The sequence below is a fragment of the Oryctolagus cuniculus genome, chromosome X (genome assembly GCF_051225735.1).
Source record: "Oryctolagus cuniculus isolate XC-2025 breed Fujian yellow rabbit chromosome X, ASM5122573v1, whole genome shotgun sequence".
Taxonomy (NCBI): Eukaryota; Metazoa; Chordata; class Mammalia; order Lagomorpha; family Leporidae; genus Oryctolagus; species Oryctolagus cuniculus.
In genome coordinates, this window is record NC_142888.1 from 39,520,011 (window position 1) to 39,545,675 (window position 25,665).

Below are 25,665 nucleotides of genomic sequence, written 5' to 3' on the forward strand. Positions count from 1 at the left end.
AAAATGGAAGGAAAAATAACAAAAGTGTAGACAAGGCCATGGTTGAATTTTTCTAATGAGAAGCTTCATCTGTAGTTTTAAAATAGCCAGATACCTGAGCTCAGAACCTCAAATTTCATTGAAAAAAAAAAATAAAAGCATCAGATTTCCCTATCTCCCTGCCCTCCCACATCAAATCGCTAAATCTGTTAGCACCCATCTTCAGTCCCTATCCCTATCAAATCCTAGTCCTACTTGTATTCTGGACCCTGTACGACCTCATTTTCTCAGAGACTTATTCCTTTAATTGACGTATCTTTTAACCAAATCATCATTCTGTACCTCTTCTGTATCATTTCTGCTAGCCTACAAATAAATCTAATATTTCCTATTACACCAAAAAGGGACTTTTCTCTAACTTCACAGATACTCCAATGCCACTTTTTAAATTTAAATTTTAAAGTTTTTTTCATTCTTCCATTTACTTCATTACCATCTTTTCCATCCTGTAGTCCCCTCCAATCTGGCTTCCTTCGCATCTACTGCACTCAAATCACACTTCACAAAGTCATTGATGATCTCAATGCTAGCTGCTGCTCCTTTTCCAGATCTCTTGTAATCCCAAAACGCAGTCTTAAGTTAGTCTTCTCTTTCCTCTGTCACTCTCTTCCTCTCCCTTTCCTTCCATTCTCAGACTGACAAATTCAACTGAATGACCCAAAAATGTGATTTTTAAATTGATTTATATTATGTTATTAGAATGAAAAGACACAGAGGTAAATTTATCATAAAGAATTTTTCCTTCCCCTAAGATTATGTTAATTGAACCACAGGGAGTTCTGAGCACCTCAAAGAAATGAGAACCTTTTTATGAAAAAGGGAATTAAAAGGTAAGTTTTATTTGGTGAAAGAAAGTTCGAAGCTGATGCACAGTTTTCACATGTATGTATTTTTGTGAACTGTTTGAAGGCCCTTCCTATACACGGAATTCAAATTTCTTTAACCAAAGAAAACTTATCTCTTAATTCCATTTTCCACCAACCTTTTGAAGTCCTCTCATATAATGACTGTGATATATTCTGTACTTTGGAAATTTATATTCATTAAATAAAAGTTAAAAAAAAAGAAAGATCACATAGTAAAAAAAAAAAAAAATGACTGTGATATCATTTCTTTCTAAAAACTTTTTTGAGGGCCGGCGCCGCGGCTCAATAGGCTAATCCTCCACCTAGCGGCGCCGGCACACTGGGTTCTAGTCCAGGTTTGGGGCGCCGGATTCTGTCCCGGTTGCCCCTCTTCCAGGCCAGCTCTCTGCTGTGGCCAGGGAGTGCAGTGGAGGATGGCCCAGGTGCTTGGGCCCTGCACCCCATGGGAGACCAGGAAAAGCACCTGGCTCCTGGCTCCTGCCATCGGATCAGCGTGGTGCGCCGGCCGCAGCGTGCCGGCCGCGGCAGCCATTGGAGGGTGAACCAATGGCAAAGGAAGACCTTTCTCTCTGTCTCTCTCTCTCACTGTCCACTCTGCCTGTTAAAAAATAAAAAATAAAAAATAAAAACTTTTTTGAGATAACATTGTAATATGCATCGTAGTGAAAGGTTTAAGGGTTCTATTAAATAAAGTGCTCAACAAATAAAAAGTAAAAAGGTCATAGTTGAGAAGGAAAATATGCAAGGGCTATAAACAAAATCAAATGAAAAGTTGCTCAATTTTGCTCATATAAGATACATTTTAAAAGGGTTACAATATCATTAATACTACAGTAGTATATAATTCCTATCAATTTGCTTGACACAGATTTAAAACAAGTTTGACAAAATCCTATATTTGGGGCCGGCGCCGTGGCTCAATAGGCTAATCCTCCACCTTGCGGCGCCGGCACACCGGGTTCTAGTCCCGGTCAGGGCGCCGGATTCTGTCCCGGTTGCCCGTCTTCCAGGCCAGCTCTCTGCTATGGCCAGGGAGTGCAGTGGAGGATGGCCCAGGTGCTTGGGCCCTGCACCCCATGGGAGACCAGGAAAAGCACCTGGATCCTGGCTCCTGCCATCGGATCAGCGCGGTGCGCCGGCTGCAGCGGCGGCCATTGGAGGGTGAACCAACGGCAAAGGAAGACCTTTCTCTCTGTCTCTCTCTCTCACTGTCCACTCTGCCTGTCAAAAATAAAAAAAAAAAAAAAAAAAAAAAAAAAAAAAAAAAAATCCTATATTTGTAGCAAAACTGATATACATGGGAATTTCTTTCTTCTTCTTTTTTTTTTTTTAATTTTTGTCCCATCATATAAAGGAGAACACATGGTATTTGTCTTTCCATGACTGGCTTATTTCACTGAAGATGATGCCCTCTAATTCCAATTATTTTGTTGCAAATGATGGAATTTTATTCCTGTTTATAACTAATATTCCATTTATATATATATAGTAGGTGTATATATTCATATATATATATAAAGTATTTTCTTCTTTTTAAGGTTTATCTCTATGTTTTTTACCTACAGAATGATACACAGAGAGAGATCTTACATTCTGTGGTTCACTCCCCAAATGGCAACAATGGCTAGGGCTGTGCCATGCAGAATCAGGAGTCCTAAACGTCATCTGGATCTCTCATGTGGGTGGCAGGGGCACAAGTGTTTGGGCCTTCTTCCACTGTTTTCCCAGGAGAATTAGCAGGGATTTGGATCAAAACCTGAGTTCAGAACTGAGCAGCTGGAATTCAAACCAGCGCTCCTATATGGGATGCTGGCATCAAAGGCTATGGCTTAACCCACTGTACCACAATGCTGGACCCCACATTTTTTTAATGGTTGACTGCATATTTTGGTTACTGTGAACAGTACTGCTATAAACGTAGTAGAGGAATATCTCTTTGGTACACTGAGTTCATGTCTTGAGTATATACCCAGTAGTAGGGTTGCTGGTAGGTCTATTTCAAGTTTTTAAAGAAATTGTCATATTTTTTCCACAGTGGCTATAGTAATTTACTTTCCCACCAACAGTGTATAAGATTTCACCTTTCTCCTCTGTATTCTCACAGCATTTGTTGCTGTCTGTCTTTTGTTTTTTTTTTTTTTCCTTTCAAACTTTTATTTAATTAATATAAATTTCCAAAGTACAGCTTATGGATTACAATGGCTTCCCCCCATAACTTCCCTCCCACCCACAACCCTCCCCTTTCCCACTCCCTCTCCCCTTCCATTCACATCAAGATTCATTTTTGATTCTCTTTATATACAGAAGATCAGTTTAGCATACATTAAGTAAATATTTCAACATTTGCTCCCACACAGAAACATAAAGTGAAAAATACTGTTTGAGTACTAGTTATAGCATTAAATCTCAATGTACAGCACACTAAGGACAGAGATCCTACATGAGGAGTAAGTGCACAGTGACTCCTGTTGTTGACTTAACAAATTGACACTCTGGTTTATGGCATCAGTAATCACCCTAGGCTCTTGTCATGAGCTGCCAAGGCTATGGAAGCCCCCTGAGTTCACTGACTCTGATCATATTTAGACAAGGCCATGGTCAAAGTGGAAGTTCTCTCCTCCCTTCAGAGAAAGGTACCTCCTTCTTTGATGACCCATTCTTTCCACTGGGATCTCACTCGCAGAGATCTTTCATTTAGGTTTTTTTTTTTTTTTTCCCCAGAGTGTCTTGGCTTTCCATGCCTGAAATAGTCTCATGGGCTTTTCAGCCAGATCCGCATGCCTTAAGGGCTGATTCTGAGGCCAGAGTGCTGTTTAGGACATCTGCCATTCTATGGGTCTGCTATGTATCTCACTTCCCATGTTGGATCATTCTCTCCCTTTTTTATTCTATCAGCTAGTATTTGCAGACACTATTTTTGTTTATGTGATCCCTTTGGTTCTTAGTCCTATCATTATGATCAATTGTGAACAGAAATTGATCACTGGGACTAGTGAGATGGCATTGGTACATGCCACCTTGATGGGATTGGATTGGAATCCCCTGGTATGTTTCTAACTCTACCGTTTGAGGTATGTCAGCTTGAGCATGTCCCGAATTGCACATCTCTTCCCTCTCTTACTCCCACTCTTACATTTAACAGTGATCACTTTTCAGTTAAGTTTCAGCACTTAAGAAGAATTGTGTATTGATTACAGTATTCAACCAAAGGTATTAAGTAGAACAAACAAAAAAATACTAAGAGGGATAACATATCAAGTTGCTCATCAACAGTCAGGGTGAGGGCTGATCAAGTCACCGTTTCTCATAGTGTTCATTTCACTTTAACAGGTTTCCTTTTTGGTGCTCAGTTAGTTGTCACCTATCAAGGAGAACAAGTGGTATTTGTCCCTTTGGGATTGGCTTATTTCACTCAGCATAATGTTTTCCAAATTCCTAACAGGGATCACTTTTCAGTTAAAATTTAAACACCTAAGAATTATTGTGTGTTAATTACAGAGTTCAACGAATGGTACTAGAACAAAAAAATACTACAATGGATAAAGTATTACATTGTACATCAACCGTCAGGACAAGAGCTGATCAAGTCACTGTTTCTCATAGTGTCGCTCCCCCTCTTCGTGGAGGAACAACACAGGACCCTGAGCTGTTCTTTTGTCTGCTCGGCCCTTCCTGGGTTTGCTGCTGGTTCTTCCCAGGTTGGCTACCGACCCTTCCACCTCCGTGGAAGGGCGGTTCCCCCTGCCACTTCCCCCACTTCCTCAGGGGAGCGGCACACTGCTTGCTGGCTCTCTCGGGGGCTGCTCAGGTGTTCCTTCATATAGATGTTCCTGGTGCATGTTGTCTCTCTCCTCCTTTATAGTCCTCTTCCACCAATCCCAACTCTGCTACCCACACGCCGAGTACGCTGCTCTCCTCCAATCAGGAGCAGGATCAGCTCCTGCAGGTTATTGGTCGAACTGGAGGCAGCTGCATAGAAGCTGTTTACTCCTCTCCCAGCGCCATATTGTGGGAGAGCAGATGCATAGAATAAGTCTTAATTCCAGTAACTTAGTCTTGTCCGAGTTGCTCCCCACACATAGTGTCCATTTCATTTCAACAAGTTTCCCCCTTGGTGCTCAGTTAGTAGTCGCTGATCAGGGAGAACATATGATATTTGTCCCTTTGGGACTGGCTCAATTCACTCAGCATGATGTTTTCCAAATTCCTCCATTTTGTTGCAAATGACCAGGTTTCGTTGTTTTTGACTGCTGTATAGTATTCTATAGAGTACATGTCCCATAATTTCTTTATCCAGTCTACTGTTGATGGGCATTTGGGTTGGTTCCAGGTCTTAGATATTGTGAATTGAGCTGCAATAAACATTAATGTGCAGACAGATGGTTTGTTTGCCAATTTCATTTCCTTTGGGTAAATTCCAAGGAGTGGGATGGCTGGGTTGAATGGCAGGGTTATCTTCAGGTTTCTGAGGAATCTCCAGACTGACTTCCATAGTGGCTTAACCAATTTGCATTCCCACCAACAGTGGGTTAGTGTCCCTTTTCCCCACATCCTCTCCAGCATCTGTTGTTTGTAGATTTCTGAATGTGAGCCATTCTACCCGGGGTGAGGTGAAACCTCATTGTGGTTTTGATTTGCATTTCCCTGATTGCTAGTGATCTTGAACATTTTTTCATGTGCCTGTTGGCCATTTGGATTTCCTCTTTTGAAAAATGTCTATTGAGGTCCTTGGCCCATCTCTTAAGTGGGTTGTTTGTTTTGTTTTTGTGGAGTTTCTTGATCTCTTTGTAGATTTTGGTTATCAACCCTTTATCTGTTGCATAGTTTGCAAATATTTTTTCCCATTTTGTCGGTTGTCTCTTCACTCTCCTGAATGTTTCTTTTGCAGTACAGAAACTTCTCAATTTGATGCAATCCCAATAGTTGATTTTGGCTCTGACTGCCTGTGCTTCTGGGGTGCTTTCCAAGAAGTCATTGCCGGTACCTATATCTTGCAGGGTTTTTCCAATGCTCTCTAATAATTTGATGGTGTCAGGTCGTAGATTTAGGTCTTTAATCCATGTTGAGTGAATTTTTGTGTAAGGTGAAAGGTGGGGGTCTTGCTTCATGATTCTGCACGTGGAAATCCAATTTTCCCAGCACCATTTATTGAATAGACTGTCCTTACTCCAGGGATTGGTTTTGGATCCTTGATGAAATATGAGCTGGCTGAAGATGTTTGGATTGATTTCTGGTGTTTCAATTCTGTTCCATTGGTCTATCCATCTGTTTCTGTACCAGTACCATGCTGTTTTGATTACAACTGCCCTGTAGTATGTCCTGAAATCTGGTATTGTGATGCCTCCGGCTTTGTTTTTGTTGTCCAAGATTGCTTTAGCTATTCAAGGTCTCCTGTGTCTCCATACGAATTTCAGCATCATTTTTTCCAGATCTGAGAAGAAGGTCTTCGGTATCTTGATTGGTATTGCATTGAATGTATAAATTGCTTTTGGGAGAATGGACATTTTGATGATATTGATTCTTCCAATCCATGAGCATGGAAGATTTTTCCATTTCTTGGTATCCTCTTCTATTTCTTTCTTTAAGGTTTTGTAATTTTCATTGTAGAGATCTTGAACGTCCTTGGTTAAGTTTATTCCAAGGTATTTGATTGTTTTTGTAGCTATTGTGAATGGGATTGATCTTAGAAGTTCTTCCTCAGCCGTGGCATTGCCTGTGTATACAAAGGCTGTTGCTTTTTGTGCATTGATTTTATACCCTGCTACTTTGCCAAAATCTTCTATGAGTTCCAATAATCTCTTAGTAGAGTTCTTTGGGTCCCCTAAATAAAGAATCATATCATCTGCAAAGAGGGATAGTTTGAGTTCTTCCTTCCCAATTGCTATTCAGGTAAGGTAATTCTTGACATACTGAATATACTCCTATAAGATACAGGAAACCCCATCATCTACATATAGCATATATATAGCATATGTAGATATTAATTAATATTACTATTAAGTGGGCCAGCCTTGATTCAGATTGAGTATTTGTACATTAACTCTAATAATTATGACAACGAATACAACCTTTTAACAGCCATTTAAAAACATACAGATGCCTCTCAGCTTACAGGACTGTGTCCTGATAAACTCATCATACATTGAAAATATAATAAGTTGAAAATGCACGTAATAAACCTAACCTGCCAAACATTCTATCTTAGCAACACAGTGCACTATAGTCTCAATTGTTTCCCCTCATAACGGCATGGCTATATGAGTGCTGTGTTCACTGCTACTGTCTGGCATCATGAAAGTGGATCATATCACATAGCACTAGCCTGGGAAGGCATCCAGATTCAACATTTGAAGTACAGTTTCTACAGAAAGCACCATTGTAAAGTTGAAAATGGTAAGTCACACCATTTTAAGTCAGGGACTGTCTGTATGGCATCTCATTTTACCCTTATGCAATTCTGAGATAGGTAATATTATTCGTACTTTTCATTTGGAAAAACTGAATCCCAGAGACATTGATAAGATAGTCCAAGACTACAAGGGAAGTTTTTGAGGGAACTATGCATAAGTTTTAGCCTTTCTGAGATTTAACTGATTTCAAAGCCTGGTAGTTTTCTTTTTTTTTCTGATAATGCTTTCCTGTTATTAAGTACACCTACATTGTCCTATTTTTTGAGTTATTTATTTATTTGAAAAGCAAAGTTACAGAGAGGCAGAGGCAGAGGCAGAGAGAGATATGTCTTCCATCCACTGGTTCACTCTCCAAATGGCTGCAACGGCTGGAGCTGCACTGATCTGAAGCCAGGAGACTGAAGCTTCTTCCAGCTTTCCCATGCGGGTGTAGAGGCCCAAGCACTTGGGCCTTCTACTGCTTTCCAAGGCCATAGCAGAGAGCTGAATTAGAAGTGGAGCAGCTGGGACTCGAACCTGAGCCCATTCGGGATGGCAGCTTTGCAGGCGGTGGCTTTACCTGCTACGCCACAGCGCCAGCCCCATGTCTAGCTATATTTATGGACCTATACAAGTATTGTTCAGAAAAATGAAGCTATTAATATGATTTTTAGAAGAATTTTTAAAACTATTCCATTTTAGCAATGAAAATACATGTACTACTGCAACACAAAACAACAGATATAAATCTTATAAACAAAAAATTGAGTAAAAGAAACCAGACACTAAGCAATACATGCTGTTTGGCTCCATTTATATAAAGTCCCCAAACAGATATCTATCATGTTAGATATTAGGGTGGTGGTTACTCTTAGAGTGAGTTGTGGATTGAAAATGAATGTAATTGTAGCCGCTGAGAGGCTGGTAATGTTATGGTTCTTGATCTGGGTGTTGGTTACACAGATGTGCTTAATTGAGTTCTATACAAATGATTCATGTATTTCCTGTTTTTATGATATAATTTAATAAACAATCTAAAATTATTGCTCTCAAATTAACTACATGGCTAGGTATTAATTTAAATCTTTAGGTGAATGAACTTATTATTTGACCACTGCATAGTTGCTAGCACAGTCATAAACCACAAATGTATGTATCCCTCATCATTTCACTCAAACTGACCAGGTTTGAATCTAGCTCTGAAACTTACTAGATTTGTGACCTTGGGCGAGTGACATAATGGCTCTGTCCCCCCACCTATTTTCTCTTTTGTCAGCTTCTGAGAATGCAATAAAGTAATTGCTACTCCTTAGCTAATGATTATCAAAGCATTATAATTATTCCCTTAATTATTCCAAGAGCTGTTCCCATCAAACAATTGCTTTCACTGTTCAGATTCCCAAGTTCCTTCACAGAAGGTAGTCATAAATATCTTCTAGGAAGTGATGCACAGTGCTTACAAAATCCTAGAAGCATAGATATAGGAAATCCTGGAAATCTGAATCCACTCAATATCATCCACACAATTTTTCCTTATCTAATTTTTACCAAAAATGATTAAGATGATTGTTCTGCAGGACATGTTCATGTTCACAAATTTATTATCAATATTATTTTTATCAAGAAACCATAATTGTACACACTCATGGAATGCAATGTGATGTTATCATATATATAGACAGTGCAGAATGATTAAATCAAACTAATTAGTCATTAATGTGCTTTCTTCTCATATTTTAGAATTTTATTTATTTATTTTCATCTTGTTTGAAAGGTGAAGACAGAGATAGAGTGAGACTCAGAGAGAGAGTAGAGAGAGAGAGAGAGAGATCTTTCATCCATTGTTTCACTCCCCAAATGCACACAACAGCCAGGGCTGGCCTAGACCAAAGCCAGGAGCTCATGAGTTTCAAGGATCCAAGTACTTGAGCCATCATATGCTGCCTCCCAGGGTGCGCACAAGTACAAAGCTGGTTCAACAGGATAGTAGCCAGATCTTGAACCAGGCACTTCATTGTGGGGGTTCCAAGTAACAACTTAACCACTGTGCCAAACACCCATTCCCTTAATTCATATTTCTAGTGGTGAAACATTTGAAATTTAGCTATTTTGAAACAAACTCTACTACCAATAGTCCTGTCCAGGTCACCAAGGGCCTATTTGAATTTATTGTTCTCATTGCTTTACTCTGAGTCATAACTGAAACATTCCTTCAAAACTGACTTGATTTTCCCTGTATTCAAATGAATAAATAAATGAATTAACTTTCCCTCATGACTGTTTCATTTTATAAGGCATATCATTCAAAAATGGATTTTGTGCTCTTTTATATACATCAAGATCACTTATATCTGTGCTTTCCATTCTTATTTTTTAATCGATTGAGCAAAGCAATATACAACTTCAAAATCCAACCACAAACAGAAGTTGATTTAGTTTCTTTGCCTAATGAATAGTAGTAAGTTGCCACATTCCAGAACATAGTGCAAGAACTTGCAATTTATTTCTATTAAATCCACTTTCTTAAAAAAAAAAAAAAGGTCACTGTCTTATATAACACTACTCATTTCCTCTTCTCTCAGAATGCTAATGTTATGCTTCAATTGAGATTCCTTATTCTGTTTACATCATGTCCCATGTTCAATGCTGTTTATCTTCTAAAGAAGATTTGGGTCTTATTTAAAGACCCAATTAGAATGATGCATCACTGGGGCCCACTCTGTGGCATATGAGTAAAGCCACCGCTTGCAGTGCTGGCATTCCATATGGGCACCAGTTCTAGTCCCGGCTGCTCCATTTCTGATCCATCTCTCTGCTGTGGCCTGGGAAAGCAGTAGGAAATGGCCCAAGTCCTTGGGCCTCTTCACCTGTGTGGGAGACCTGGAAGAAACTCCTGGCTCCTGGCTTCGGATCAACACAGCTCTGGCTGTTGTGGCCAATTGGGAAGTGAACCAGTGGATGGAAGACCTCTCTCTCTCTCTCTGCCTCTCCTTCTCTTTCTGTGTAACTGACTTTCAAATAAATAAATAAATCTTTAAAAAATGATGGATCATGCAAATTTCTTCACCATATATATACATATATATGTATATAGATACACATATGTATACATATGTACACATACATATATACATATATAAACGTGTATATATATATACATATATATATATATATATCAAATTGTTCCTTTGTTGCCCCAAAGTTCTTATAGCCAGAAGCAGTGGACAATGTACCATAGTAAAAACCTGGTTATGGGAGAGAAGTATATCTTTGTTTGGTAGAGTGGAAAAGGTCAATTGCAAAAGGCAATGTCATGACTTCAGTGGCATTTTCTGGCAGACATATTTGAGGAAAAATATATGTTGACACAGAGTATCTAGAAAATAATTTCATTTAAACTATCTTTATCCTCTTCCAATTTGAAGAGACTTCATATAGACAAACTCAAGTTTGAAAACTAGTGCTACAGCCTGTATGTCTACTGTCACAAATGGTTTTTACCATCAACAAGAGGGTTTGAACTTTCCTAATTCTGGTATCTCTGTTTTATCCTGTATTACCTAGAGACAACAAGAATTTTCCTATAAAGTTACATTCTCCTTTAATTTTTACTAGATATTTTCTTTTTTAAAATTAAAAAAATTTAAAGACATATAAAATCATATATTATGTGATACTATGTGATGTTTCCATAAATGTCACATTGTCCATTCAGGGTAAATATATCTCTCCAAACACATAACAATTTTATGGTGAAAATATGTACCTGGATTTTTTTTAAGATTTATTTACCTATTTGAAAATCAGAGTTAGAGGGAGAGAGGGAGGAAGAGAGAGAGAGAGAGAGAGAGAATCTATTCTGCTACTTTACTCCCCAAATGTTTTCAATGGCCAAGGCTGGGCCAGGCCAAAGCCAGGATCTAGCAGCTTCATCCAGATCTCCCACATGGTTTACAGAGGCCCAAGCATTTAGACCATCTTCTGCTGCTTTCCCAATATACTAGCAGAGAACTGAATCAGAAATGGTACATCTGGGACTTGAAATGGCATACATATGGGATGCCTATGTTGCAGGTGGCAGCTTAACCCTCTGCACCAAAATGCTAGCCCTGGGAAATATTTCTTCCAGTCTGTGTAAAGACTTGGACTGGTTTTCCCAGGCCATTACCAGGGATCCGGATTGGAAGTGGAACAGCTGGGACTCAAACTGGTGCTTATTTAGGATGCTGATGTCCCAGGCAGTGGCTATATCCTCTGTGCCACAAGACTGGCCTCTGTTCCTGGATACTTTTAATGTATAATAAGTCTAGACTACAATATCATAATTTACCAATAAGTGCCATCTGCAGATGCCAATATGAAGACATCAGGCTATGTAAAGTAACTAGCTATCATATTTATTTCATATATGGATTTGCCTTCTGAAAGTAGTCACCGTAAATAGATTTTTAAAATAATTCAAATATGATTCAACTTTTATTTATTTGTTGCCATTGAGGATCCAAATATCTTGCTCCCTTTTTGGAATTTCTTCACTGGCACTAAAATTTTGAAAATCAACAAGCAATGCTTGTGAATGAAGCATCTCCTCCCACTGCTGCCAGGTATATTTCTATTGATATTCTGATTTGCAACCTGGACTGAATTTGCACATACAATGTTTATTTTTGTCGGTGGGGAAGGAGGCTAGAGATACTGCCTTTTGAGAAATGAATTTTAAAACACATATTAATTGCACTTATTTATGGAGTACAATGTGAGGATTTGATAAATGGTTATTAAATCAGGTTAGTTCCCATTCCCATCTTCCAAGTTATTTAAAAAAATTGAGTTAACACTCAACAACTGCACATATGTATGGAGTACAGTGTGCCAGTTCAACAAGTACATATAATGTGTGACAATCACCATTCCCTGTTATTCTATGCTTACAGCCTGTGAGCTCCCTTCTCTCTATATAAAATGCATGTTATTTTGAACCTTATTCAGCACATATGATGTTATCAGTGGTGACACATTCCCATTTGACTTAAATGTAGCTGATATCAAGTCTTAACCACGCTGTAAATGAAGTAGGCTTCATAGGGTTGTCCTGGAAACTTAACATCTGCCTTAGGGGAATTATTTGCATATTTATATAATTGTGTCAGTCCCAAAGCATTCTTCATAGCTACAAAATATCCTGTGGCTAACATTGTGTTTGTAAGGGTATTAGACCTTCATGACCTCTAAATAATAGGTTCACTTTTTCTGACAATTTTGTCAATCACTTCTACCTTATTGTTCTGACTTTAGTTGAAAACAACAGTTCTATTCTTTCTACCTTCCAATGAAATATCTACTCTTTACCTTTCCATGCCTAGTAACCATATTACTTAATTTTAATAATATTTGAGCATTTTTCTTATGCCTTTAATTTATTTTATCAATCTTTTTCTAAGACTTATTTATTTTATTTGAAAGGCAGAGTTACAGACACGGAGAGATATATCCACTGGTTAATTTCCCAAATAGCCTGCACCAGGCTGAAGACAGGAGTCAGGAGCTTCATCTGGGTCTCCTAACTGGGTGGCATGGCCCAAGCACTTGGGCCATCTTCTTTTGTTTCCAGCATTAGTGGGGAGCTGGATTGGAAGTGGAGCAGCAACATGAACAGGTGTCCATATGGGATGCCAGAGTCACAGGCAGCAGCTTAACCCACAACACTGGCCCTTATTTTATAAATCTTTAAATAACTAAGTTATTTAAGAATTATATTTTAAAATAAACTCATGAGATGAAATACATGCCATGGTTTATAATATAAAATCCCATTTTATACTACAGAGTGAGTCAGACTTTCTCTTTCATCTGATATTTTTCTCAGGTCCAGGTTTTCAGCTGTGAGTCCCTTAAAGTCATATAACCCTGATGGTAAAAGGGATAGAAAGGTAAACTGAAAGTGCAGTTTATCTTCTTTCATCATTTTCATGGTTATCATCATCATTATCATCATCAAGGGAAAGAAAGTGGTTTTTTTTTCTTTGAATGCCAAGTGTCTTCTGTATGTTCTTTTGTTATCCTCATACTCTTTGCATCAAGATACATAGCAACAATAGCAGGTTTCTTTATAAAACTCAGTATTAAATATTAAATATACTTCCCCATTTTAATCTTATATTACTCTGCTAAGAAAAAAAAATTAAAACTTAAGTTTTCTGAAGCCTGGACACACCTCCATGAATATCTGGGCTCAGTACAGGTGGATGGCTTTATTCTTCCTGTTGTGTAAGCAGATCCGGGCCCTAGAAAGATGGCGCCAGGTTATACTTGATTTTGAAAAGTGTGCTACAAAAATGATGGCCTGTCATAAGCCAGGTTACAAAGTAAGGATGGAGTAATGGAGGGATGCTTTCTTCCAGAATAAAACCAGACTTTCTGGAGAATTCCAGTCCATAATTTTTCTCCAAAATAGATAGAGGAGGGATAAAAATCTCATCATGAACTTCAAAATACTGTCTGTGAAGGGCCAGCAGTTGCCATGCCAAGGGGGGGTATGGTAAGGTCAGCCCATGGCGACCCTCACCAGCTAGCAGAAAGGAAATGCAAGTTTTCTGTCCAGTGGGGTGACAGTGGGCTGCAGCTCAGCTAATACTTAATTCTCTGAGGTTTCTTCTAGAAACAGACAACTCAGACTATTCCTTTCACTTCAGCAAAGAAATTATTTTTAAAAGCACTTGGGAAGTTCCTCCTCCACCCCTCAGGTAGGAAGGTTAAGAGAATGGAACTGTCAGTACAACCACCTTCTAGGCCATATCAGAATTCCTGAAGGTTGGAGACCCTGTAGAAGTGAACAATGGCTGCTGCCACCACCAGAATGTGGAAAATCTGATGAGACTGAAACCAAATGTCAAATTTTCCAGGAAAGAAGTGCTCAGGAATACATGCAGCATAAAGCCTGGCTCTGGTGACGTACATCACAGACATGAAGAAGAACCAGGCAATCTGGCCCACTGTGGTGGCCTTGACAAAGTCCTCAGTGAGAGTAAAGTGCATGGTGGGCACAATGCCACTTAAGCCAAGTCCCAGGAACACATCTGCTCTTGTCTGGAAGTGCTGAGGGGTGGCAAAATGGTCCCACTAAGCCAGGATGATGGAAGAAATGCCCAGGACACAGATGATGGAGAGGCAGATGAGCCATGGCTGTGGGGAGCAGGAAGAGTGATAGAACTGGGAGACAAAGCTCCCCATAATCAGTACAGCAATCACTGAATAGTCCAGTTTGGAAAACGTCCAAGAGACTTTCTCTGAATGGCAATAGTGTGATAGAGCCAGGAGAAACTGAGGCAGAACACTGCAACCAAAAAGAACATCCCAAAAACCACCTTCTCGTGGAGAGGGGCCATGAAGTACATATTTGGTTTGAGCATGGTCAAGATTCCCAAAAAGAGAAACAGCAGGAAACCAAGCAGATGGGTCCAGTTTCTGTATAGATGTGCAAGATGCTCTTGAAGCAGGCCAGGAAGGAGGGCATGGTGGTTTGTGGCAGTGAAGCAAGTATTCACTGTCCTTCAGCCAGTCAGGCAGCACATCATACAAGATGACCCTCCAACGATCCTCCCAGATGTTGTAAGGAAACTCCTCCATCTCTCCATGGTGATGGGCCTGCAGGGGCAGCGTCAGTACCCACACCTCCTCCTCTTCTTCCTGGGGCACTGGGTACATTTGATCTTCTTCAGCATTGGTTGGGTTGGTGATGCTCATTTGCACTTCTCTTGTAACAGAGATCCCAGTTTCATCAGCTCTACTGAGTCTGCTTCCCTGCTACTGGCAGGTGCCCCGTTGCCCTGTGCCATCATGGATCTTTTGTGGGAGGACATCAGGCTGGTACCACAGTACCCTTCAGCTTCAGCTTGCTGGAAGATTGGGGTCTCTCAGCCCCAGGAAGCAGAGATCTCCCTGTGATGGTTGACGAACAGAGATCACTGGAGAGCGTGTCATCATAGTGAGCAACATCTACTGTCCAGTTTGGTTTTCTAAAGGCTGGGCGGGCAGGCTGTGCTTGGGGCTGTGGTCTTGGGTGCTACATCCAGTGTTGCTGGGGGCCATCTGCAGTCCAGCAGCCCCGGATTGTCAGTGCCTTCCCCACACTGGAAGGAGCATGCGACTTGAGAGTGTTCTGGTAGTCATACTTACATTCTACCTAGCATAAATATTTTGTCCTCTAAGAAAGTGACCCAATCATTTTCTTGGTCTTTTCCAATTTACCTCAGTGCTTCAGTGAAACTAGTTTTCAGGAGATAACAGTGAAGGGACTGAAAGCTTAAGCTTGTCCTTAAAGGATCAAAAATCCCATTGCTTACAACATCAACTGGATAAGAAAATAAATGAAGTGGACCTGGTGGATACTGGCAAATCAGAAGACATGGCTAATGTAAAAGATGAAGCCCAAATTATGTCACTTCCAAGTATTTGAACCCAATGTGAGTAGATCATTTAATTTTGAAAGATATTTTTTAAAAATTCAGTTATTTATTTCAAAGTCAGAGTTACATAGACAGAGGGAAACCTTCCATTGGCTAGTTCACTCACCAGATAGCCACAATCAGCTATGGTGGGACCAGGCTGAAGTCAGGAGCCTGGAGCTCTATCCAGGTCTCTCACAAGGGTGACACAGACCAAATGCCGGTGACATCTAGGGCTGGGCCAGGTCAAAGACAGTAGCCAGGAGCTTCATTCGGATCTCTCACATGGGTTCAGGGGCCCAAGCACTTGGGCCATCTTCTACTGCTTTACCTAGGCCATTAGCAGGGAGCTGGATTGGAAGTGGAGCAGCCTGGACACAAACTGTTGCCCATATAGGATGTTGGTGTCCCAGGCAGCTGTTTTAGCCACAATGCCACAATACCAGCCCTGAAAGAAAGTTTGATATCTGAATTTTAATGAGAAATTTGTCAAGTGTTAATTGCTAACAAGCCAAAGCCAGTCTAGGGTTTGTCAGTTGATAATGTCCTAGAAGGTAAAGTGTATATCTAACATTAGAATTTTATTACATTCAAGAAAGTTTGACCGTACATTCATAGAGCATGGAGTCAGAACAAGAATGATACATAATTTGAAAGCATAGCTCCAAAACAGACTACATATCTGCCAAACAGACTGTTATCTTTGCTCTTATAATCTACTGGTTTTGAGCTTTTGTTGTTTTTTCATTTTTTTATTTCATACTCTAACTTACTAAGGGTAAATTTTTCACTTGCTTTTTTTTTCAGACAAAGGTAGAAAAATTATTGTCTTTCTCATATTCTTACTGCCTATAATACAATATTGAAGATTATGCATATTAGTCTCATTTTTTGCTGATCATGAAACTAAGATTCAGAGAAATGAATGAACTGCTTTAATGTCAAAAATTAGAAAACAAGCTGGCATACTAATCCAAGTCTGTTTTGTTTGGCTCAAGTCTATGCTCTTGACATTAAAAACATTACTGTCTTTCTATTTCTGTGTTATTTGACTCTATGTGCTTCAACAGGAGTGAAGAACAATCATGAAATTTTCCTCAGATTCAGTAGATCACTCCAGGAAGACAACACAGCCTTCAATTAGTGTAATCTCTTCAAAATCTTTATGTTTAGAATTATATATTTACTTGAAAAGCAGAGAGAAAGAGAGAGAGAGGAGAGAAAGAGAGAGAGAGAGAGAGAGAGAGAGAGAGGTTTTCCATCTGCTGGTTCACTCCCCAAATGACCAAATGACTGCCAAGGTCAGAGCTGAGCTGATTCAAAGCCAGGAGCTTCTTCCAGGTCTCCCTCATGGGTGTAGGGGCCTAAGCACTTACACTATCTTCTGCTGCTTTCTCAGGCCATAAGCAGAGAGCTGTATCGAAAGTGGAGTAGCCAGGACTTGAACTGGTACCCTTAATGGATGCCAGCACCTACTATGCTACAGTCTGGACTCACCTCAAAATCTTCACAATAGGCATTACTTCCTCAGGGAAACTTCCTAAAAGTAGAATCGTTCAGTAAAATTGTCTGCATATTTATTTAGCTTTTAGTATTATTAGCAAATTGCTTGTCACATACATTGTAACCTACTGTACTTAATTCTCAGCAAAATTTCTGAAAATAATAGTAATTTTAAAAATAATATTTATAAAGTACTTTCTATGAACAAGACACATCTGTATACTTATATATATATATATATACTTATCTGTATCTGTATTCATACTAATTTATGCATTCCTGCTAATTTATTTGATACTCAAAACATCCTTTCATTTCAAAGATTAATAGTGAGGTACAGAAAAGTTAGGTTATCTGTCCAACATCATGCAGCTAATAAATGGAGGTACTAGAACCAGGATTTGAACCTAAGCACTCTGGATCAACTGTGGTAAGACTGGATATTATATCAGTCTTTTAAATTTTATGGACAAAATATTTTAGTTATTTACTTTTTTTTATTCAAGAAGATAAATGTGCCCTTCCTCCCTCCCTACATTTCCTCACTTCCTTCTTTCCTTCCTTCCTTTTTTCCTTCTTGACTTTCTTTTGTAAGGTACATTTATATGTCTTTTGTGTACTTATCCTTAGTGCTAATTTTTATTTAAACTGACTTGTAAAAATATGTTTGTGTCATGGATATACCTCAGGTGTGACAAGTTTTCTGTTTGGCTTTAATTTTGAAAATTTTAAAGTATTCTTAATATTCAGAGGTTTAAGATCCATATTTAATGAACTCTACCAATGTCATCACTTAGGTTTTTTCTTTGTTACAGAAGGATTGTCACCACTTGTAGGTTATATAAATATTTTTGTAAATGTTATGATACCACTTTAATCTAGAATGCATTTTTGACATGAAGATTCATTGCTGGCAGTATTCACCTTTCCAACACCACTAGGGGTTTACTTTTTTCTCATGTAATTTCTGTCCAGAACAGTTTTATAAAAACATTAAGCTTAGCTGTTACTTTAAACCAAAAATTAAGTAATTATTTACTTTCTTACATATCTCTCACAGGGCTTTCTACTTCTGCTGAACATATTTTGGCCTTGTCATCAACTTTTCTTTATTATTAGTCAAGATTTATACAAAGGGTGCCACCATCCTCTTGCAGTAGGTTAATCTACTGCCTGCAATGCCAGTTCAGGTCCCCACTGCTCCACTTCTGATCTAGCTCCCTACTAATGTGCATTGGAAAGCAGCAGAAGGTGGCCTAAGTGCTTGGGCCCCTGAACCCATGTGGTAGACCCAGATGAAGCTCCTGGCTACTGGTTTTGGCCTGGCCCAGCTCTGGCTGTCACTGGCATTTGGTAGTGTACCAACAGATGGGAGAGCTCTCTCTCTCTCTCTCCTCCCTGCCCCGTAACTCTGTTTTTGAAATAAATAAAATCTTTAACAATAGATTTATACCAAGTATTTCCTCATAGTCTTAAAAAGATTCCCATCATATATGATTAAACATGTGAGCACTAATTTTTATTTATCTGTCTTTTTGCTCTTGTTTTTAAAATTCAGCTAATTGATGCTGTGCTACTCCCTAATAAAGACATGCAGATTTGACCTCTGGGATAAATTAAATTAAAAAGTAATTTTACATCATATTTTGGAATTAACATCAAAGGTGACATGATTTATATGCTAAATGAAGAGAACTCAAAGAAATGTGTTTGTGATGGGGCGCAGGAAACGTGGAGAAGTAAGTGTGCTGTTGCACCATCTTCTATTTCTTTAGTAAGTGAACCAAGAGTAACCTAATAGCAGTTTTTCTATTTGGCTGTTTCTTCAAAGAACTTCTTAGTTTTATCGAATATATTTTTACTTTTCCTATTTGTGAATTCATTGTTTGGCTTTGTCATTTTGTAGTTTCCCCATTTCCCTCCCTGATTTCTGTTGTCTTCTTTATTTTAATGTCTAATTAACTTATTTACACTATTTAGTATTTGGTGTTTAAAGTCTTTGTATAAATATGACTGAATTTATCTGCATCATATCTCATATGTCAAATGTTAAACTATACTTTGATAAGAATGCAGATTCATGTGCATTGCTTATTTTAGTAGGTTTAGGGTGAAGCCTTGAAATCCACATTCTTAACTAGGTCAATGACTCATACATAGGTAAATTCTATTACAATTACTGATGTATATGTTCTAATTTTCTTTACTTTTTAAAAGATTTATTTATTTACTTAAAACGCAGAGTTAAAGAGAGAGAGGGAGAGGGAGAGAGGAAGAGAGGGGGAGAGGGAGAGAGGAAGAGAGGGGGAGAGAGAGAGAGAGAGAGAGAGATATCTTCCATCTGCTCATTTACTCTCCAATGATTACAATGGTGGGGGACAGGGTCAGGTTGAAGTCAGGAGCCTAGAAGTCCTTCTGGGTCTCCCCAGTGGGTCCAGGGACCCATGAACTTGGGCCATCTTCTACTGGTTTCCTTGGCACATTTGCAGCAAGCTGGATTGGAAGTGAAGTACCTATGATCCATATGGGATGCCATCATTGTAGGCTGCAGCTTAACATGTTGTGCCACAATGCCAGCCCCTTATTGTCATTATTTTTATAAATTCCTTTTAATAACAACTTTAATTTGCACTTTGTTCAGTTTTCAATTTCGTTTTAATTTTCATGTGGTTGAATTTTTCATTCACTTTCATTATATAATCCAACTTTATTCTGTTGAAATTAAAGATGATCTGTGATGTTTTCTTAATTTTCTCTCCATTTGTTGAGAAATTAAAACTATGGAAAGTAAAATAGTATGAGAGTACTTCCAAAAGTTCATGGAAAATGGAACTAAAAGATATTTATTTTTGCCATAATTGATGCATAGTTTTCACATGATACATATTTTCCATCAACTTTTGGAAGACTCTTCAAATTATAATTCTCAATTTCCCAAAATCTACAATCAACTATTGCTGACATTATGGCATATTTTCTTCCATTTTTGAAATAAAATGAGTTTTTACAGATTTAATTAAAATTCCCTTTAATCACTCTTCCGCATCCTTTTTCATTTCCTCTTCCATATGGGTGGAAGTTTGGAATAAATCATTGTAGTATATTTCTAATAGAACATTTCCCATATATGTGAGTGTTTCTATAAACACCATAGACCATGGTTTGGAATGTGCTAATAAATTAGGTTTTTTATTTTTATACATATATTAATATATTAAAATAAATTTATTATTTTGATTTTGTATCATATTAATCATACTCTATTATTAATTGATGGCTACCACATACCTTTATTTTTCTAATCATGATATATTAAGGTGTTGGTGACCCAGTGATTTTGACTTGCTGTTAAAAGTTCCCTAGATACTTAAAGGCAGAACTATTTTGTCTGTGGTCCTAACCAGGGTTAGAATTACATACATAAATTTGTATTTCTTCTATTATTCAATTTCTCTTCATCAGCACTGTCACATCTTTACTTAGTTTAATCTTTAATGAAAGGAAGTAAATATGTTAATATCTGCCATTACTATTGTGTATTTATCAATTTCAACCTATACTCTTTCTCCAAAATATATTTCTGATTTAAACAATTATAAATAAAGTGCATACTTATAAAAATCATCTGAAAATTCAAAATCTTTTAAACGCAAATTAAGAATCATTGACAATTGAAGCACTCAGTAATAACTACCATCATTAACATATTGGTGTATAGCCTGTAAAGTTTTCCTTTTTTTACATGCATTCATGCATGCATGCAACCAGTCTAGATATACAACTAATTGTCAAATATTAGTTCTAAAATAATTTATTGTATTTTTATATTTAGATATACATGGTTGTACAGTTTCTAACATACAGAAATATATAAAGCCAAAAGCAAAAACACTCTGAAATTTTCCCTGTAAGTATAGTTTATTTCATATACAACTTTAAGGAAATTAACCACCTGTGTTTTAAAGATAGCAAATATTACTTCATTATATAATATAATGTGCTTGACTGGTCCCCTGTAAACAGAGTACTTTAAAATGTTTAAATAATATTTTTAAATGGTGCAGTTCTTATCCATATAATACATATTTTTGCATCCTTATCCAATTGTTTTAAGATGTCTGTAGATGAGAGATTTCTAAATAAAGGTGGTGGAAGCATTTTAAATGTTAATGTTTATTTTCAAATTGTTCTATAACAATTCACACTTCAACTAGCATGAGAGTGCATTTTTTCAGCTCCCTGTCAATGAGGTTTACCATTATTTTTCTTTTGCCAATACAATAAGCCAAAAGTAGAATTTCATTGTTTTAATTTGAATTTCTTTGATTACTAGTGATTTAATCATCTTTCTTATGCCTAATGGCCACTTACAGGTTTTTAAAATGCAAGCTCTTGCCGGGTCTTCTCCCCTTCCCCCATTGTGGGTGGTCCTCTCTCCTTTTTGCTTTGTCAGAGTTCTTTATTATTCATCTTTTGTCTTTTATATGGGATCGGTTTGATTCATGCTTTCATCCTTTTCCTGCCTTACAGATTGCGAACATATATTCTCCATTGGTCTTTTAATGTCGTTTATAGAAGCTGGTTTCTTCTGCCTCCTCCCTCTCTTCCTCCCTCCCTCCCTGCTTCGCTTCTTGTTTTCTCTTTCATTCTAGTCCTTGCTCTTCTCTTTTTGTTTCTCTCCCCCTTTCCCTTTCTCTCTCCCTCTCTTCCACTCTCCCTCTCTCCCTCTGTTTTCAGGGCAGAAGTTTTTAATTTTGACCGAGTCAGATCTATCAATCAGGGCCTGGCGCCGCGTCAGCAGAGTGGGGCGGGGAGGAGAGCGCGGAGCTGGGGGAGGGGAAGGGGCGGGGAGGAGCGGGCGGAGCGGTTGCGGGAGTTGCTGGGAGTGCGCGCGGTCGGATCACAAGCGGCGGCGGAGGAGGCCCAGAGACCTGAGCGCGGAGACCTCAGCCTGAGGCCTACGCTGAGCCCTCTCTCCACCGGAGGACCAGGGAACCGCAGTTCTCATCACAGAGGTACCGTGCTCCGCGCTCCCCGCCCGGCCCGACTCAGCCCGCTGCGGCGGCGCCTCCTTCCTTCCTCTTTCCCTCGCTGTGTCTCGCCCGCCCGCGCCTTCCCTGCCCGCCTGCGTCACCGCGGCCGCCATGGCTGAGAACGGCGAAAGCAGCGGCCCCCCGCGCCCCTCCCGCGGCCCTGGTGCGGCCCAAGGCTCGGCCGCCACACCAGCCGAGCCCAAAATCATTAAAGTCACTGTGAAGACCCCCAAAGAGAAAGAGGAGTTCGCAGTGCCCGAAAATAGCTCGGTCCAGCAGTTTAAGGAAGCGATTTCGAAACGCTTCAAATCTCAAACCGATCAGCTAGTGCTGATTTTTGCCGGAAAAATCTTAAAAGATCAAGATACCTTGATGCAGCATGGCATCCATGATGGACTGACTGTTCACCTTGTCATCAAAAGCCAGAATCGACCTCAGGGCCAGTCCAGTACACAGGCTAGCAGTGCCGCGGGAACTACTACTACCTCGGCGTCGACTCCCAGGAGTAACTCCACACCTATTTCCACAAATAGCAACCCTTTTGGGTTGGGGAGCCTGGGAGGACTTGCAGGCCTTAGCAGCCTAGGCTTGAGCTCTACTAGCTTCTCTGAGCTCCAGAGCCAGATGCAGCAGCAGCTCATGGCCAGCCCTGAAATGATGATCCAAATCATGGAAAATCCCTTTGTTCAGAGTATGCTTTCGAATCCTGATCTGATGAGGCAGCTCATTATGGCCAATCCACAGATGCAACAATTGATTCAGAGAAATCCAGAAATCAGTCATCTGCTCAACAACCCAGATATAATGAGGCAGACCCTTGAAATCGCCAGGAATCCAGCCATGATGCAAGAGATGATGAGAAATCAAGACCTGGCTCTCAGCAATCTCGAAAGCATCCCAGGTGGCTACAATGCACTACGGCGCATGTACACTGACATTCAAGAACCGATGCTGAATGCCGCACAAGAGCAGTTTGGGGGTAATCCGTTTGCCTCGGTGGGGAGCAGTTCCTCCTCTGGAGAAGGTACTCAGCCTTCCCGCACAGAAAATCGAGATCCACTACCTAATCCATGGGCACCACCACCGGCCACACAGAGTTCTGCGACCACCAGCACGACCACAAGCAGTGGCAGTGGATCTGGCAGTGGCTCCAGCAATGCTACTGGGAACACCGTGGCTGCAGCTAATTATGTCGCCAGCATCTTCAGTACTCCAGGAATGCAGAGTCTGCTGCAACAGATAACAGAAAACCCCCAGCTGATTCAGAATATGCTGTCTGCACCCTACATGAGAAGCATGATGCAGTCACTGAGCCAGAATCCAGATTTGGCTGCACAGATGATGCTGAATAGCCCTCTATTCACTGCAAATCCTCAGCTGCAGGAGCAGATGCGTCCACAGCTCCCAGCTTTCCTTCAGCAGATGCAGAATCCAGACACACTATCAGCCATGTCAAACCCAAGAGCAATGCAGGCTTTAATGCAGATCCAGCAGGGACTACAGACATTAGCCACTGAAGCCCCTGGCCTCATCCCAAGCTTCACTCCAGGTGTGGGAGTGGGAGTGCTGGGAACCGCCATAGGCCCGGTCGGCCCGGTCACTCCCATAGGCCCCATAGGCCCTATAGTCCCTTTTACCCCGATAGGCCCCATTGGGCCCATAGGACCCACTGGTCCTGCAGGCACCCCTGGGTCCACTGGCTCTGGTGGCCCCACTGGGCCCAACGTGTCCAACTCTGCACCCAGTGAAACCACGAGTCCAACATCAGAAGCTGGACCGAACCAGCAGTTCATTCAGCAAATGGTGCAGGCTCTGGCTGGAGCAAATCCTCCACAGCTTCCGAATCCAGAAGTCAGATTTCAGCAGCAACTGGAACAGCTCAACGCAATGGGGTTCTTAAATCGTGAAGCAAACTTGCAGGCTCTAATAGCAACAGGAGGCGACATCAATGCAGCCATTGAGAGGCTGCTGGGCTCGCAGCCCTCGTAATTACATTTCTGTACCTTGAAAAAAATGTATCTTATTTTTGATAATGGCTCTTAAATCTTTAAACACACACAGAATTGTGCTTTACTTTGATTTTGATGCTTTTAAATCTGTCTAGTTATAAATCTTAATATGATGCATTTTAAGGTGGAGTCCTTCCCTCCCTCTTTCCTTCTTTTCTCCCTTCCCCCTTCCTACCCTTCCCCATTCCCCTTTCCCTTTTCCCTCTCCCTCTCTTTTCCTCCTGTCTCCATCTTTGTTTTTTTTCTTTGATTTCCTTCTCTGTTTTGAATGGTGGGGATCAATGCTGTTTCACTCAAAGGTGTTGCATGCGAACACTTCTCTTTATCCTGCATTTATTGTGATTTTTGGAAACAGGTATCAGCCTTCACAGTTGGGTGAACAAGTTTTGTCCTACAGATGTCTGATTTATTTGCATTTTAAACATTAGCCTATGATAGTAATTTAATGTAGAATGAAGATATTAAAAACAAGCAAATTATTTGAAGCTCTAATTTGTGGTACAATATTGCTTATTGTGACTTTGGCATGTATTTTTGCTAGCAAAATGCTGTAAGATTTGTACCATTCATTGATCTTTTTTTTGCTATATTTGTACACAGTACAGTAAGCACAATTGGAACTGTACATCTAGAAATATTGCAGTAGAATATGAGCAGAGAATGTGTAACCAAAAGGAGAAAGAATATCAGAAATATTCTGGAGCTAGGTATGTCTCACAGTTTTGTAGAATCTTACAGCATATTTGATAAATTCCTCAGTGAAAATGTTGGCTAGGCAAGTTCAGTTAAAATATAGTAGAAATGTTTATCCTGGTATATCTAAGTATACATTTAATTGTACAGAAAACTTACAGTGTAACATTGTGTCAACATTTGCAGATTGACTGTATATGACTTTAATCTTTGTGCAGCCTGAAGGATCAGTGTAGTAATGCCAGGAAAGTGCTTTTTACCTAAGACTTCCTTCTCAGCTTCTCCCGTGAAGAGATCCTAAGATGCATTTTGATTTGTAATTGGAAATGTAACTTTCACTGAAAGTGTCATGTGATGTTTGCATTACTTTAACTGCTATGTATAAAGGAAAGTGTATTCTTTGACTTCATCAGTTACTTCTCTTGTGCACAGGGAAAAATGCATTAAAATGACTAAAAAAAATAAAAAAAATTAAAAATGGATAAATCTTTTCCTTTTTTCCTCTGGCCACAGGATCATGTTTGACAGAGTTATTCCACTCCAAAATTATATAAATCTTACCCTATGGTTTCTCTAACATTTATGGTTTTATTTAAAACATTTTCCCTATGTGGAATTACTTTGATGTATGGATTCAGGTATTCTAACTTTTTTCCTCAAAGGGAATATATTTTATTCTGTGTTTGGAT

The 25,665-nt window shown here is 39.5% G+C and overlaps 1 protein-coding gene and 1 pseudogene across 2 annotated transcripts; one reads left to right on the forward strand and one right to left on the reverse strand.

Annotated features, from left to right (window-relative positions):
- Positions 1–3,819: 3,819 nt before the first annotated feature.
- On the reverse strand, positions 3,820–21,559 carry LOC127484956 (adiponectin receptor protein 1 pseudogene; annotated as a pseudogene). The gene has a single exon (XR_016227776.1). The product of XR_016227776.1 is annotated as an adiponectin receptor protein 1 pseudogene (transcript).
- Positions 21,560–21,701: 142 nt separating this feature from the next.
- On the forward strand, positions 21,702–25,462 carry UBQLN2 (ubiquilin 2). Its single transcript, XM_002720035.6, has one exon. The coding sequence runs from the start codon at positions 22,386–22,388 to the stop codon at positions 24,261–24,263; it is 1,878 nt and encodes a 625-aa protein (XP_002720081.1). The 5' UTR covers positions 21,702–22,385; the 3' UTR covers positions 24,264–25,462.
- Positions 25,463–25,665: the final 203 nt, after the last annotated feature.